This window comes from Peromyscus leucopus, chromosome 2, assembly GCF_004664715.2.
Source record: "Peromyscus leucopus breed LL Stock chromosome 2, UCI_PerLeu_2.1, whole genome shotgun sequence".
NCBI classification, from domain to species: Eukaryota; Metazoa; Chordata; class Mammalia; order Rodentia; family Cricetidae; genus Peromyscus; species Peromyscus leucopus.
The window spans coordinates 144325468-144342244 of NC_051064.1; the positions used below are offsets into that span (position 1 = coordinate 144325468).

The 16777-nt window shown below is 41.0% G+C and overlaps 1 protein-coding gene across 1 annotated transcript in view; it reads right to left on the reverse strand.

Annotated features, from left to right (window-relative positions):
* Prdm2 (PR/SET domain 2) overlaps positions 1-16777 on the reverse strand; it is a 111314-nt gene that overhangs the window by 61553 nt on the left and 32984 nt on the right. The window contains exons 3-5 of the mRNA XM_028880663.2: positions 14155-14269; positions 12053-12156; positions 539-691 (exon numbers count right to left, since the gene is read on the reverse strand). Coding sequence (XP_028736496.1) covers positions 539-691; positions 12053-12156; positions 14155-14269 — 372 coding nt within the window. The remainder of the gene's footprint in view (positions 1-538; positions 692-12052; positions 12157-14154; positions 14270-16777) is intronic.

Here is a 16777-nt window from a genome sequence, read left to right on the forward strand (position 1 = left end):
ATCCTGAGTGCAGTGAGTGCCTCATCAACAGCTCTGAGTATGGCTGTCTTCTTAATCTCTGCAACTAATGTCCCCAAGATGTATTTGGCAGGAGAAGAAATATATCCCAAATTCTATCCTGAATACAAGCGAAGGAAAGGGAAAGCTAATCCAAAGCTTCATGCACACCGAACACTATGAGTGTGCTTTCTGTTAACATGCACCACCAGGGTACTGATAGCTACTCACAGTGGGATAAATCTGCCAGACAGTTCCAGTGTATCTGTGCCAGAGGAGGGGAGCAGCTGCCATAGATAATCAACAGTATCAAGAAAGATACAGTCTGTAATTACTCAACACAATCTTCCTGCTCTAGCTCCCTGACACATGCAAAGCCTCAGCAACCATGTATTTAACACAGAGCCTTGGGAGTATGGATGAACCACTTCAAACACAATCCATTCCAGGTCTGTGAAGTTGTTCTTGTCAGTCACAACTAGACTGCATTTAGAGAATGCACACCAAGTAGCCAGGAGTAGACTAACAGCAACACTGTTACCTTTAATGTTTTATAATAAATGGCTCTGTTGATTTCCAGTGGAAATAAATTCTGCTCTTCACCTGAGCAGGCCCAGTTCACATAGCGCAACCAGTTGCCCTTCTCCGGATCAGTGGCATCAATGCACATCCACCCCAGATTTGGGTAGTACACCTGTGGACAGAGAAGAAGTAGCTTGTATTAGGACAGGGATGCCTAAAAATAGTTTCATCTTCAACTTTCCAAACAGCTGTTTTCACTATTCACAAGCACTCTACATACAGCATTTCAGAGAAGCAAGATAAAGAAGCAATACAAAAAAATACAGGCAGGAAACAGAAGCTATAAAATCGTATTTATTCTTTAGGCTTGTTTTCTCCCCCAAATATAAGAAATTGAAGTTCATATGCTTGATCTACAAATGTTTCCTGTACATGAAAACAGGTTACAACTACATGCTCTCAAATGTGACTTAGCAAAATGCCCTTCTAAGTATTTTGCCAGTCCAGTCCAGGCCTGTACTGCTTGGCTACACAGTTCCGAAGTCTTCTTTCTAGCATGATTTATAGGACTTCACAAATGAGCACACGTTGTGAATCACCATGTGTGTGACAAACTACAATGGTTTTGTAAACCTCACTGTCCCTTAACACCTACACCACCCAGCACATGTGTGAGAAGTGAGGTCCATCGCTTCACTTCAAAACATGTTTGTGAAGTTCTGGGATGCTGCAGAAAACCCAGGACACAGGATCTACTCTCTTAGGAAGCTTCCCTGATCATCCATGCTTGTTCCTCCCCTGTGATACTGCCAATAATCACTTAGCCAGTCATGCCTTCATCGACTCTGCAAGGAGTTTGAAGTTTATATGAGCTCATATACATGTTTATTCTGCAAAACACCTGAGTAGACACTGAGCCAGAACTACAACTAGTCATTTTTTTTAGGAAGAAAGAAAGGATTCTGGGTGTGCCTCTCTTTCCCATACACACCTTGACTCCTTCCACTCACCCCTTTTTTTCCTCTCCCACCACATTAATCACCTTTAGTTGGGTGACTTTCCCTCAGATCAAAGCTCCTGCTCTCAGCTGATGGTTGGGATGCTGATTTCCTAATCAAACCTGGGCCCCTGAGCCTGGGCTCTAAGTCTGACTCTCACCTTCCAAGACACGGACACTACATAAGCCTCCCACTCTGTGTCAGACCTCATTTACTACTTTGCCCTTCCACATGTGGAAATCAGGGCTTGAAGGTGGAACAGCCTTCCTTTCTAAAGCACTTGACTGGAAGAAAGACAGTCTTAAGCCCAGGCCTGTTTAACCTCCATTTGTGGCTGTTTCCTTGACTACCTGATCACCCTAGGTAAGACTACAGGCTCTTCTCTTCCCACCAGCACCCCAGCCTCCTTCAGCTCTTCTAAGGGTAGACACACACACACACACACACACACACTCTCTGTCTCTCTCTCTCTCTCTCTCTCTCTCTCTCTCCCCTCTCTCTCCTCTTCAAAACAGAGCACCTCTCAAATGGTATGTTATGAAGAGGCAAAAAAATGTTAAACACAATACACAAAACAACAAAAGCTGCTTTCCAATGTTTAAGAGCTATGATTGTCCCACTTGTACGCACAATCAAATATGGAAAGTGAAGTCACAGTGATCCATGAACATTGCCAATCTGCTGGTTAGTCCACCACCTCACACAGGTATTCTTAGTCCCTTTGCCCCCAGGCTCAGAGATAGTCTTTTTTTTCTTTCTTCCTTCCTTCCTTCCTTTCTTTCTTTCTTTCTTTCTTTATTTATTTATTTATTTTTAATGTATATTGGTAGACATTGGGGTCCTACTGGATCACCACCAACACACTGGCAGTATCACCAGGTATCAATACTGCAGAGACAGCAGCAGCACCAGGAAAACCCACCAAATAGATGGTGAAGGTGGCAGCTTGACTATCCATCTGCTTTAATAACAACTCAGGCTCTGCTGGAACTTCCTGGATCTTGAGTCAATATAAACCTTTATATAAAAAAAAAAGTGTTCTAGTTGAGTGAGTTCTTTATTTACACATACCTCATTGTATCTCAATGGAATTAGGCATCTTGTAAGGCACAATGATGTTCATAAAGAAAAAAGTTGCATAGAAAAAGATGAATACAACAGAGGGGATTTGAGAAGGGTGTATTTGTTGGGGGAAGGGAGGCTTTTGTTTGCTTTTTTTATTTTGTTTTCTGAGAGAGGGTCTCACTCTGTAGTGTACCCATACATACACAAATACATTGCTGAGTGAACAAAGCCACTTACTGAAAGAATGAACTATTTATTTTTAGCCTAAACATAAGAATATATGAAGAGAAAATAATCTAAAACTAAACATAAGAAAATGTCATTAATGGTTTTCTCTGAGAAAATGGGATTATTCAGTATTCTTTTCTTTGGCTTGTCTAAACTTTCTGCCTTTCCTCCACTGGTGTGTCATTTACACTGGGATCGGGGTGGAGGAAATGAAGAAGGTCTACATCTGCATGAAGTACCAAGGTCTGCTGGATGCTAAAGGAAACCACAACTTTGTTACACTTAAAGAAAAAAAAAAAACTGAGAAGCTGAGTTTGGTGGCACACACCTTTAAATCCCAGCACTCAGTATTTGGAATGTGGAAGCAACCAGATAGATCTCTGTGAATTGTCAGCCAACCTGGTCTACATGATAAGTTTCAGGCCAGCCATGAAACCTGTAGCACGAATCTTAAAAAGTCTTATTAATAAAAACAAACCTGGAGCCAGGTATTGGGGTGAACACTGGAAGATCAGATTAACAGAACAAGCCACAGCTACCTCACCTTGCCAATTCCTCCGCTGATCCTGTTTCCTCAGACTGGAAGCCTCTGAGTCCTCATCCAGAATGAATCTCAGATGAACTGCTGCTAAAAGCCTAAAAGCTTAACCAGCTCTAGTTCCTGGTCCTCACGCCTTACATACCTTTCTGCTTTCTGCCATCACTTCCTGGGATTAAAGGCGTGTGTCACCATGCCTGGCTGTTTCCAGGGTGGCCTTGAACTCATAGAGATCCAGATGGATCTCTGCCTTCAGAATGCTGGGATTAAAGGTGTGTGTGCCACCATTTTCTGGCCTCTGTATCTAGTGGCTGTTCTGTTCTTTGACCCCAGATAAGTTTATAAGGGTGCACAATGTTTTGGGGGAACACAATATCACCACACCCTGTCTTAAAAAACATAAAAATTAAAAAAAAAAGTGTAGTGTTCTTTTTTTATTGAGCTTTAGTTTATTAGTGGGGAACTAAGATGAGAATATGATTTGATACAATTCCCATGTTTGCTAGTCAAACATCTACTTCTAATCACATTAAACTCAGTGACTGACACAAATATCTCTAATAATGAAATAAAATTTTGCTTAACTACTATTTGCTAAGCTACAACAGTGCCACCCATCATCAGACAAGGGTAGTGGGAAGCCAGTGACAACCAACTAGGATCACTTCCTCCATCAGTCACAAGGCAGGCGACCCTCCTTCCCTAGCTCAAACCCAACAGAGACACTGAAGAAGTCTATTTCCAATATCTCCATAATGACCAAGAAATAGTTGACTCACCTGATTCCAAAGGCTCACCTGCATCAGTCTTTATCTTGATGCAATCCATAAAGCAGCCCTTCTACCCAGCTGGGGTGCCAGAACAAGCTGACTGCCAGCCTTCATCCTTCAACTAGAGAAGAGGACTGGAGAAAAGCACTGTGTGCCAACTCTGGGTAGGCTGGGTACCCTCCAAACTATTTTTGTTCAATCTTTATAAGGGTCTACAGAATAATCTATAAATATTATGTCTTTGATATTTAAAATTTTTTATATATGTGTTATGTGTTTGTGTTTATGAGGAAGGTGTGGGTGTGCACATGAGTGCTGGTGCCCAAAGAAGCTAGAAAATGTCAGGTCCCCTGGAGCTGGAGTTAATGGAACAGGGTCTAAGTCCTCTGCAACAGCAATATATGCTCCTAACCACTGAACCATCTCTCCAGTCCCTATGAAATGTTATTAAGTCCTTTTTATAAATAAAGAAACAGCAGATGGGCAATTTTAGTACAATAACCAAGCCACTAAAAATACAGCCAGGACTCAACCTTGATCTTCTCATATCTCCCTTACATCCAAATGAAACAGATAAGAGACAGGGAGCAGGGAAGGAGAGCCTTAACTAAGATCCCTCTTTGTAATCCTCCTTCTGTTGGCTGGGGTGTAACTCATGGTAAAGTGCTTATCCAGCGGGCTGCCCCAAGTGTCCCCTCTAGCAGCACTAAATGAAAGGACACAGCTTTCTTCCCCCTCCTGACTCCTCTAGTTAGGGTTGTAGAAGCCATTCCTGTTTCTCACTGAACAGACTGCGTGCTAATTCTTCTTCAGGCACAGCATAAATGTCCTGTAACTTAATTTCAATTCTATTTAATCCAGTCATTTGATTAAAATAGTTTTAAAATCATCTAAATTCAAATGCAGTACTCATGCCCATTGGAATGTAACACACTCAAAGTCACATCTCTATGCCATTTAAAAAAAAGAATTTGCAAAGAACAAGCCACATTATATCTTCCCTTAATCATTTACTTATTATTCTGTAAGCATATTGGTTAACTTTGAAAGTTTAAAACAAAACTTGCATTAACTTTATGAAGCATAGCATCATTCAAACTCTCAACTGTTCACCTACAACATCCTAACCCAATAACAAAATCAAACAGCAAATTACCACAGACATCACTGACCGGAACTGAAACAAGGCAATGAAGAAATCTCATGCTGGGTCAACTCTCATATCAAGTTTGAATATGATACTTGATTAAACCAGCTCTCTAACATTACAGCCTACAGTGACAAAACCACGTCCCTGGGCTATTGTCTAGAGTTCCCTACAGTGTAGGTACCGAGCGTTTCTAACACTTCACAACAAAGACAGAACCTCTCCTGGAAACCAGGTTCCCACATCAGCAGCCCCAGCCTGCCTACATTGTGGGAGGCTCCTTTCCATACCGCTGTATCTTCCCAGAGGATTTGTTGTTAAACTTCAGCATGATGATCTAAACCAGCAATTCTCAACCTGTGGGCCAAGACCCCTCTGGGGGTGAAATGACCCTTTCACAGGGGTTGCCTATGACCATCAAAAAACAAAGATATTATGATTCATCACAGTAGCAAAATTACAATTACGAAGTATCAATGAAATAATTTTATGGTTGGGGGTCACCACAACATGAGGAACTGTATTAAAGGGTAGCAGCAATAGGAAGGTTGAGAACCACTGATCTAAACTGTTCTACACTTATACACAGCTACAATTTTTAAAAATGTTTTTATCCTCTATAAGATCAAATGTTTTTCTTCACTGTTCAGGCTCAAATAATATCACTGAGTTAGAATCATCTCTAGCAACTAATTTTATAAATATCATTGAACCTACAAAGTTATGAAGACAAAAAAGAGAAAGGTAATCTCACTTTGGTATGAAAAGGTAATAAATGTATCATCACAAGTCTTAAAGGATTTTTACTAATACTACTCATGAAAATATCCCATCTTTGTGACATGTTCAGCCCCTAGTTGTACTTTAGTTACCAGAGCTGGATGCCTGCAGGCCTCATTATGGACAAGCAGACTGCTGCCCTGCAGAAGTAACTTTCTGGGAGGTACAGACAAAATGTATCATTCACTACCCCACTCCTCAGATTACTCTAGAAGCTCAAGGGCTTCTAACATGTTCTAAACATTCTACAATAGAGAAAAAAGGTCTAACCAGTGCTTGCACATCTTAACAGAAAAGGCCCACTCCTCAGAGGACAATTCCTAGATGTCAGCTTTTTGTACTGGAAATTCTAAAATACAAATGTAAAATGTGAAGATCTTGGCTTCTCAGGCACTCAAAGTCCAGCCACTGCCCATCTCTTGAGCATGCTTATGACCCTCTTTTGAAATTACTGGGAGTAGGTCTCAGATCTATAACTATATAAATGTTTGTGGGAAATCCTCCAACAACAGATGCTCTAAAAAATATAAACTGCTTCGCAGCAAGTCCCTAATCAAATTCTAGTAGGTAAGAAAAATAATTATTCTGGTTCTTAAATCAGAATTTCTACCCATGACCATGGGTAAGAATTCCATAAACTCCTAGAAGTGGCATCCAACTTTTCCTGGTGTGCAGTTCTATGCTTTCTGCACAGACTTGCAAGAGGGTGCTGTGGTCTGGGTGCACGGTCCTCTACAGGGTGCTACTGAGAAGTAATGGACCTTTGAGATGTGGGGCCTGGTGGAAGGTCCTTAGGCCATTGGCACCATGCCCTCAGAAGGGACTATAGGGACCTGCCTAGCCCTCTGTTTCTGCTTCAGTCTGATATAGAAAACTTTGGCTTCTACATGTGCTACAGCGAGGATATGCCACTGTCACCAGAGGCCCAAGCTGCATGACCACTCAATTTTGGATGGTCACAGATAGAACTGTGAGCCAAAACAAACCTTTCTGTACTTTAGATAACCTGTCTTTGTTATCAAGGGTCTACATCACAAAATGTTCTGTCTGTGGCTTTTGCTATAGGAAGAGTACTGACAGCAACCTAGATGCTTAATTTGGTCCTGACTCCAGATGTAACAGCTTGAGGGCCTCAAGCAAGCTCCCGAGAATCCAGACTCATCATCTACATGAGTCTTGTACTCCAGACCAATAACCTTCATGCAACAAGGCCAGAAGTTTATAGTACATGTTTCTATGCCAAGATCAATGCTGAAAAACACATAGAAAAGGCTTGACAAAGAGACATTAAATGAACTTCCAAGGAGGGTGGGGCTATACCAAGCTGCTAATCTATGTAATAGTTAACCTGTTTGAAAAGATTTAATCCTCCATACTTCAAAACCCTCATCTATACTGAAACTCCTAAAACAGCAGATGATTGGCTCTGCTGTTACTACGACAACCATTTCTCCAGTTGGAATACCAAGTTTTGCACACTGCTATAACCCACTCACAGTAAACCTGAAACATCAGACAGCTCCACATACACTCCTCTGCGGGTGGGGGGGGGTGCCCCCTAGTCAAGACACAGGAAACTTTCTATAATAAGTAAAGTGAATGTATTTGGGAGTACAGGAAAGATGGCTCCATAAAGAACATCAACTGCTCTTCCAGAGGACCCAGGTTCAATTCCTAGCACCCACATAGTGGCTCACAACTGTCTAATTCCTTTTCCAGAAGATCTGATATCCTCTCTGGCCTCTGCAGACACTGCGCACACATGGTGCACAGACAGACACACATGTAAACAAAACACCCATACTTTTTTTAAAAGTATTTTTGGCCTTACAGGTCATACAGCCTGTTGCCACTGTTCAACTCCACAGACAGGAGACACATGAATGTGGCTGTGTACCAATAAAACTTTCCTCATGAACTGAAACTTCGATTTCATAACATCTTCATGTGCCACCAAGTTTAAAACTATAAAGATGCTTCTTAGTCTTCAAGCTTTAAAATACAGGGTGTAGGCTAGATCTAAAGACAGCCTTTCCTACAGCTGCCCTGACAGCATTCTACAGCTAGAGAACAGCAGTGAACATGACTAGCACTTTCTGAAAACAGGCTCTGCAGAATCTGCTGGCAGCTTCCAAGTGACATCCAATTACAAGAAAGGACACTGGAACGGGCTGCCATTGCTCCAAATGACATCCAATTACAAGGACACAGCAAGCACTATCAAACTCACACACTAACACTTATTTTACTCACAATGCTGCTAGCTCATTAAAAGGGGGGTTTGCTCCTTTAAACAACTGTATGAAATCTTTGCACTATGCAGAGGCTCTTCTACTTCTCCCCTCTCTGTCCTCTAGACTCAAATTTATTGCCAAGATGTTCAAACCACAAATAGAAGTGGTGATTGCTCACTTAAAAGGACAGATTTTTTTAAGGCAATTAAAAAGATAACAATACTTGGTTTCAAAGGCCTAGAAAAAAAAGCATACTCTTGCTGGTTATACAAATCATTACAATCTTTCTAAGGGCTTTGGGGCAAAACTGACCAAAAACTTACAGAAGTTTACATAACTTTTGATTTAACATTTACAATTCTAGGAATGTATCTTAAGGAAAGTATCAGACAAGTCAGTACATTGCATGTACAGTGAGTTTACATACTCAGCAAAAGATTACAACTGTTTAAATGTCCAAAAGAAGGTAAATCATGGATGGCATGCAAACAGAATTATGAGCAGCCACAGAAAAAATGGCATACACCAAGTACTTGGCAGACAAGCCCCTGGTACATTGGTAGGAAACAAGAATACTACATTCCTATACAAGGTGCAGGAGCAGGCACCAGTGTGAGAGACAAGGAGAGCAGAGGCATTAGGCAGAGAAAGGACAGCCTGCACTACATGAGACTCTGACCAAAATAATTCCTTATTAACTTAGTAAATTTTAAATGTAGTTGAAAGTGTTCATAGAGATGCCTGTGTGCTGGAAGTTTAAGTGAATTTTAATTTTTGGTAAGCTTTTTCTGTATTGTCCATACTATTATAGTTTGTGGTAAACGTATTTTTTGTTGTTGTTGTTGTTTTGTTTTAATTACATTTATTTGTGTGTGTATGCATGTAAAGTCAGAGGGCAATTTAAGAAGTCAGTTTTCTCCTGCCACCATGTGAGTTCAGTGATGGAATTCACGTCATCGGGCTTGGTGGCAGCACCTTCACCCAATGATGCATCTTGTTGGCCTTGTTTAAAATTTTAAGTTATATGCTGAGTTGGGTGGCACATGTCTTTAATCCCGGCACTGAAGGAGCAGTAGCAAGAAGATCTCTATACATTCAAATCCAGCCTGGTTAATCTAGCAAGTTTCAGGGCAGTCAGGCTATACAGACCGTCTCAGAACAAAACATTTTTAAAATACTTATTAGAATATATACCAAGAATAAGCTAACACAAACTATGATTGTTAGGTGATAACAGCCCTTGGAGGCAGGTTTAGTAATAATAACAAATGTCTCACTCTGAGGGAAATGTTGGTGGTTGGAAAATCTGTGGGTATGCAGGGTAGGGTTCTTTATTTGGAGTAGGGATGGCTCCCAAATGCACGTACTGTATAGAGACACGGGGCTTAATGGGATGTCCAGACTGTGGCAGCTCTGGCCGTGTGAAAGGATGAATACAGGTCCTAAAAGGGTTTGAGGCCACAGCTTCCATCTCTGGCTCTGTCTTGATCTGTAATACTTTCCAGCATGTTATAATAGATCAAGAATCCCCTCACCAGATATTTACAGCTCTTCAATGGCCTTCTTGACCTTCACAATAAGTTTTTGTACTCTACCCTGGCTGTGGAACTTTATCAGAGCAGCACAAAACAAATTAAGACAGAAACCACTGCCACTTTCCAATCAACTCCTTTCTGAACCTAACACTGGGAATAGTGGTCCAGGCCTGTATTACCAGCACTCAGAAGGTTAATGCAGGAGGAACTGGGTTTGAGGCTAACCTGCAAGCAAGGCTCTGTTTCAAAGCAATACAAGTAAAATAAAATAACCTACTTTTAAAGGATTATTAGCATAATTCTTACTCAGTTAATTCCAAAAAATCTGTTTATTAACAGCAATCTGAGCCTAAACTTTTACTCCTTACAAGGAAAAGTCAATCTTCACAAGAACAAGATGACAAACTCGAACTTGACTAAAAAGAAGTGGTACTTTCATAATGAGTTACAAACTGAAGCATGTGTATGTAAAGAATCTTAAACTATTAGTACTAGGATGTTGCATGTGTAGGGGAAAAAGGGTCACTAGTATCTCATGGTTGTAAATCATAACCATCAAGTGACTCTCAAGCCATACTAGGTGTGAATTTCAATGTAGGTGATAACTCCCATAAGCCATGAGTGGTGGTTTATACAGCCATGTCCAACATCAAACTGTTACACTGGATAGAAGGTACCACTGACTTCACTTTAGCAGTAATGGTGTTTATTCTACTCAGCACTGTACATACAGAATGTTGAAAAAGCATGTGACTCCCTAATATTACTCACTATGATTAATGCTAACAAGGTCAAGCATGCCTGTTAGCTTCCTTTGAAAAACTTTTTAAATTAAGAATGTGCTTTATTTCAGAGCAATATTTGTACAGGCATACATTTTTAATGACATAGTACTATGGTAATGAAGACTTTCTGTGACCAGACAGTTTTTCTACAATTACAAAGCTCTTTCACCTCCAAACAGTCCTGATTCTTTTGGTAAATCCTTGTTTCCTAAAACCCCCAGGGTTCACTGTCAGATACTAACACAGACAACAGACTCATAAGAAACAAACACAAAATGATGAAACTGTCAGATCAAACTATAACCTTTCAGACTTAAGAGCTCCCACCCTATGCCCTGAGCTTGGGGGGAGGGGTGCCCACACATTTTACTGTCAGGCTTTTATATGTCAACAGGTATGAAACAGACTGATTCCTTCTCATTCAAAATGGAACTTGTAAAGGAATCATTCCCTGAGGTGCTTCCCCAGGCACTGACCTGCAGAATCCCATGCAAAACCCAAGAACATCATCAACACATATAGTCACAAGCATCCTAATGAAATGTTTTCAGCCTACTTTTTAAACAGAAGGCTTCATAGCCCATAGGTTAGGTAAGTCAGGAAGCTAGTGTAGAAGCAGGACCTGGCCAAGGCAATCTGGGAGAACATGTAAAACTATTGTTCCTAGGAGACATGGCTCTGACTACATCTGCCCCACTCAGGCCTGGGCCTGCAGAGCAAGGGCAGTTCTTCCTTTTCTGGAAGCTTCTATAAAAGGCTGCCACTGCCCTGCTTTGTCCTCCAGGGCTGTTGAAAAAATATGAAATAGAATGAAAACCTTTTGCAAAATTAAAACTTCAGGGCTGGACAGATGGCTCAGTGGTTAAGAGCACAAGCTGCTCTTCCAGAGGACCTGGGTTCAATTCCCAGCACTCTCATGGCAGTTCACAACTGTGTATAGCTCCATTTCCAGGGTATCTGACACCCTTAAACTTGCAGGCAAATACCAATTCACATGAAATAAAAATAAATATATCATTAAAAAATTAAAAATTCAATGTAAATGTGTCACGTGCTATGTATGTTTATAATATTTCAGGATGAAACTACGTTCTAACACACAGAAAGGAATCAAATACTGTTGTTGGCAGCCTTTGAAGTGTACTTTGTGGTGTCTATCTGTGTCATTGTAAAATGACAGGCTACCACACAGGAAGTCAAGGTCTTAGGTGCAAGGCAAAATGCCCTGGACAAGGAATAAAAAAAAAGATGTGACATTTACAATCAAGAACATCCTAGCAGCTTCAAACTACACACACATATGCAAACAACAGTCATCCAGAAAAATTAATATTCTCATTAACAAAAAAATTTGATTTTTAAAGAACACATTAAAATATTTGTTTTAACTTGAAAATGTCAAATCACATGAGAATAGGCAGTGGTCTCTTTAAAATATTTGAAACTCTCTTACCTCCCACATGTACACATTATTCCTAACCTGAGATCTCTTCTTCTTATCACCAACAAATGGCCCAAACTTTTTCCCTTTTAAAATTGGTTTAGTGGCCCAGACACCTAAAAAAACAAAACCAATATTTTTATAACGTAATGTGGTTATTTTATATATTGAAAGCATTAATGTCATTGAGTTTTACAAAACAATTAAAAAGCAAGGTTGCCCAAGAGCAAAGTAACTATGAGTAAATTCAATCAAACCAAATAATATCCTCCAGGGGATTCTGAGTTTTCTTCTGTAGTCCCTCAGTATTTTCTAAATAGTCTGTAAAGAGTCTGCAATGTTTAATATGTTTTAAAAGTTTATATTAACTTTTACATGTAAAATAGACCATATATAATACAAACACAAAACTTGAAAATTAACATAAGAAACTGTTGGAGCCCACTAGGTTTCCTGGTGGCTGTACCCAGCAGGACTGCATGGGAGGTTGATTGGACCACGGGCCTGGGTAACAGGTGACTGTAACTAGCAAGGGGTAGGTCTTTTGCTTCACCCCTTGGCATTGTTATAAATAAACCTTTGGAATAAAGGTCTGGGCCGGTGGATAAGGATCCAGGCCCACCAGAGTCTCTCCTGTGTTTTCTCTCAGTTTCCCTCCTCACCTCCATTTCTAACTAAATCTCTTATCCCTCATTCCTCAAGAGTTTCTGGGGTAAGTAAGTGTGGGGCTGGTCCCCCACAAGAAACAAAATACAAATGGAAAAAAACTACAAATAACTTAAATTCTTCATTGTCTATCTACAGATTTCAAACAGTCCCTACTAAACATAAGTTGTTTTTATAATGGTTAGGACTTGGTTTTTATTAATAAATACTTTCAAAGTTGATTTGCCTAATTAGAGTGGAAAACTCTTTCCTCTCTCATTAGCTTCGTGAAACGTAGCTCATGGGACAGCTTGCCTCCCAGAGTGTCAAACAGACAACATACATGCTCATGCACGGCATCCCTTAGGATTATTTCTGTCTCTTATTCACCTATCATGAAGCACACAGACAGGATAAGGCACAGTCAATGGAATGTCAAGAGCCCAGGAGTCAAGAGAATCACACATTCTGGACAGGATCCTTCATGTGTAAGACAAGAGGTGGAGGCTAGCCCTGCCATGTGTGGCTAATACATATACACTCCACTCCCACCAAAGACAACTTGGAACTGCATCTGTGAAACAACCAGTTGGCTAAACTGTGAGACAAACACTTTTGTTCAAATTTGCTCACTAAGCAAATTTCCAATGAGAATTAGAAAAGGTGCTTGTCAGAGTCACACTCACTGAGCATCAGAAGAGCATCTAGAAGGCAAAAGGGAGGGTATAAACATGATCTATTCAAGAGTATGCTCTTACAAGATTTTGACAACTTACTCTTTGCCTTCTATCTAAAACTTATATCACAAAAACAAAATTCAAATACATACAAGCTTGTGTATTCAACAAGAAATTTTAGCCAGCTTATGTTGTTCATTCAGATACCCCTAAGGGTCCCTAAGTATCTGGAAATGGCAAAACAATGAGTAAAGCAGACTCACTATCAGTAACAGGGACAGATATAAAGTGCTAACATAATCACACTCAAGGCACAGCGAAATCAGAGGAAACCGCCCACTCTATGGAACAAGGCTCACAGGGATGCAGAGGAGGGCACACTGGGGCACACAGCCAAGGACAGAATATGCAGGTTCACTGTGTGTTTGGAGGTTGGGGGGGGGGAGTAGTTTCCTTCCCACCCCTCCCTGTTTTTTTGAGACAGGGTTTCTCTGTTTAACCCTGGTTGTTCAGGAACTGCTCTGTAGACCAGGCTGGCCTTGAACTCAGAGATCTGCTTGCCTCTGCCTCCCAAGTACTGGGATTAAAGGCTTGCACCACCACCACCCTGTTAGTCTCCTTTTATAACCCATGTCCACCCTGGATTCTTATGTGGAAAGTACATATACACCACATAATTTAAGTGAGGGCCAACCTTTCCTTTTTTTGCATAATGCTTACCTAACATGATCCCTGCTCCCAAAGCAAGCAGCCTACTCTTTGCTGCCTGCCTCCTGTGATGAGCATACTCACCAATGCGGGTCTTGTCAACCGCAGAGGGTAAAAGCCTCACTTCCTCTGGAAGTCCTCGAAGCACATGCTCAGGTACCCCAGCCAGAGTCTCAGTGGCAGTCACAGACTCAGTGTTCTGTAAGTCAAACAGCGGAAGAATCATAGGAAAAGGAAGAAACCAGCAGTGTTGTTTTGTTTTGTTCTGTACTGCTTTTTAGTTTCTCATCCAATAATCAAATAGTGAAAACTATCTGAAACTGGAGTATGCAAAGCAGACTGGGACAGGTTGTTCAGCAGCTCTGGAGTTGCTGTGCCACCTACTGAGACTGCTAATAAAACACCAGCAACTTGCAAACCGGGATCTATTTTACTCCAGCCACCTATATCCAGTTTCAAAATATGTAAGTCCTTAACACTACACTGCTCTTTAACTTCTAACAGAAGCGGACAGCAAAGTACAGCTTATGCCTGTTTCTAAATCAAAGGCTACCAGCAGTACACCACAACCTTAAAAGAATAATTTTAGCACGCTCCACGAGGGCCATTTCACCTATCAGGTGCTGCCCCCCTCCTGAATCCCTCCAGCAACCTGAGCAGCTTGGACATTGCACAGAGATGACAGTTTACTGTTAACCCTCACTTCAAGTGGGGCTTTCCAAGAAGCAATAGCTGATGACTATGTACTAGGTCACTAGACAGCAAAGGCATGATATCTCAGAGTTGACAGGAAATAAAGTATGCTATACAATTAATTCTCAAAATTTAGGCTGGAACTCATCAGAATCTTAAGAAATAAGATTAGTATTAGATGTTTATGTAAGGAATAAGGGGACTGGTGTCAATGAGGAGAACAAGCTTTTAGAATAACTTGCTGCATAGAAAACTAAAAAGATTACCAAGCCCCTCTGCCGAAAAAAAAAAGTCATCCAAACTCAAAACTCCTGGAGTTTCAATTTAGAAAAACAAAACCCACCAGGCTGTTCTAATAAAACTCAGTTGCGATCATCATGGACTACTCTCTGGCCTGCTTGGAGTCAGCAAGCCCAAGAGGATGGTTACAGACACGTCACCTCTGGAACAAGGCCAAACTACTAGTGTGCTTGCTTCAGAAGCACAAATACTTTGTTCTGCTCTGACTGACATCCTTTTCAACAAGTCATCCAACAGTTCCTAAAAATGGAAGTTTCAAATTGCCCCCAAAACAGCCTCCTGTACCTCTAATTAGCTAAAAATATGAATAAACTTAGCAGGCATTTTTCACTTCCACATATGGTATTCCCATTTTAAAATGTTTTAATCTATAAGCTGGGTATTATGAATAAGCTTTCTGTCAAAGGAAGAAAAATACTGACCTGACAGTATCCTATACCATGATTTTTCTACGGTGCCAATAACACCAATAAATACTAGCCAGAATTATGAGTGTATCGGTCTGGCCACTTAGAATAACCAATGAGAACCTTCTTCCTTTTCTAGCTGTGGCCCACCTAACCTATCCTCCCCAAGAGGTATCCCCTTCACACACATGCCTATGTATACACACACACACACACACACACACACACACACACACACACACCAAGGAAACTGAGGCATAGGGAAGTGGCCTAAGTTGCTCACAGTTGACTCTGAACCCTGGTCTAACTTTGAAACCCAAATAGTTACTGTGGGTTCCCATTAAGACTCACTGGAATCATCTAAGATGCTCTGCTGCACAATTTCCAGACTCCTGGAATAGCAGCAAGAGGTATTGCCCAAGGCAGACATGGTCTTCCATAGGAAATATGTCCCTTCAATGGAGACATGTACTAAAACTCCTGAAATGCCTGTGAATATAAAGGGCTTCAACAGAGCTGCCTGGGGTTAAGCCTGTTTGGGGTCAACCTGCTACCTGGGTGTGTCTTATGTCTTGTTTTGGTTTTGGTCTTGCTAAATGGCCTCCACTCAAACTGGCTAGTCTCAATCTCAAGATCTTCCTGCCTCAGTCCCTGAAGTATTGGGATTACGAAGATGAGATTTTAATGTGGGCTCATCTTTCTAGGAGAAGCTCTCTTTGCAATCTACTGTAGTTATCTTCAATGAAAATAAGACTCAACTAAGTTCACAGCAAAACTCTCTAGAGCCTGTCAGCCATGGCGTCACCCTTCCATCAGCCAAACTGCTGGAACATCTCCGAGGCTGCAAACTGCTCAGCACATTCTCAGAAAGCAGTGGCTTGAGAAGTAGAAGGCAGGCTCCATCACCCCACTTCCCTTGTTTTGTCTTGTAATCGGTTTCTAGGCAATTTTTCCTAACTGCTTACATACCATGTTGATTGTGCATCATAACACTTACTGTGTTGACTATGCATCCCTGTGAGACTACAGTAGATAGAGATGGTGTCTCTCTCATTCTCAATGCTGGAGACTTGAAATGTTGTTTGCATTTATATAGGTAGATAAGTATCTGATTCTTTGTTAAGATAACTAATGTAACATCTTTGAAAGAATATATTGTGTGTGTATGTTTGCCTGCATGTATACATATGTACCTGATGTGTGCTTTGTGCCCAGAGGCCAGAAGATGATTCCAAATCCCTAGGAACTAGAGTTACAAAAAGTTGTGAGTTGCCATGTGGGTGCTGAAAAGTGGACCCAGACCCTCC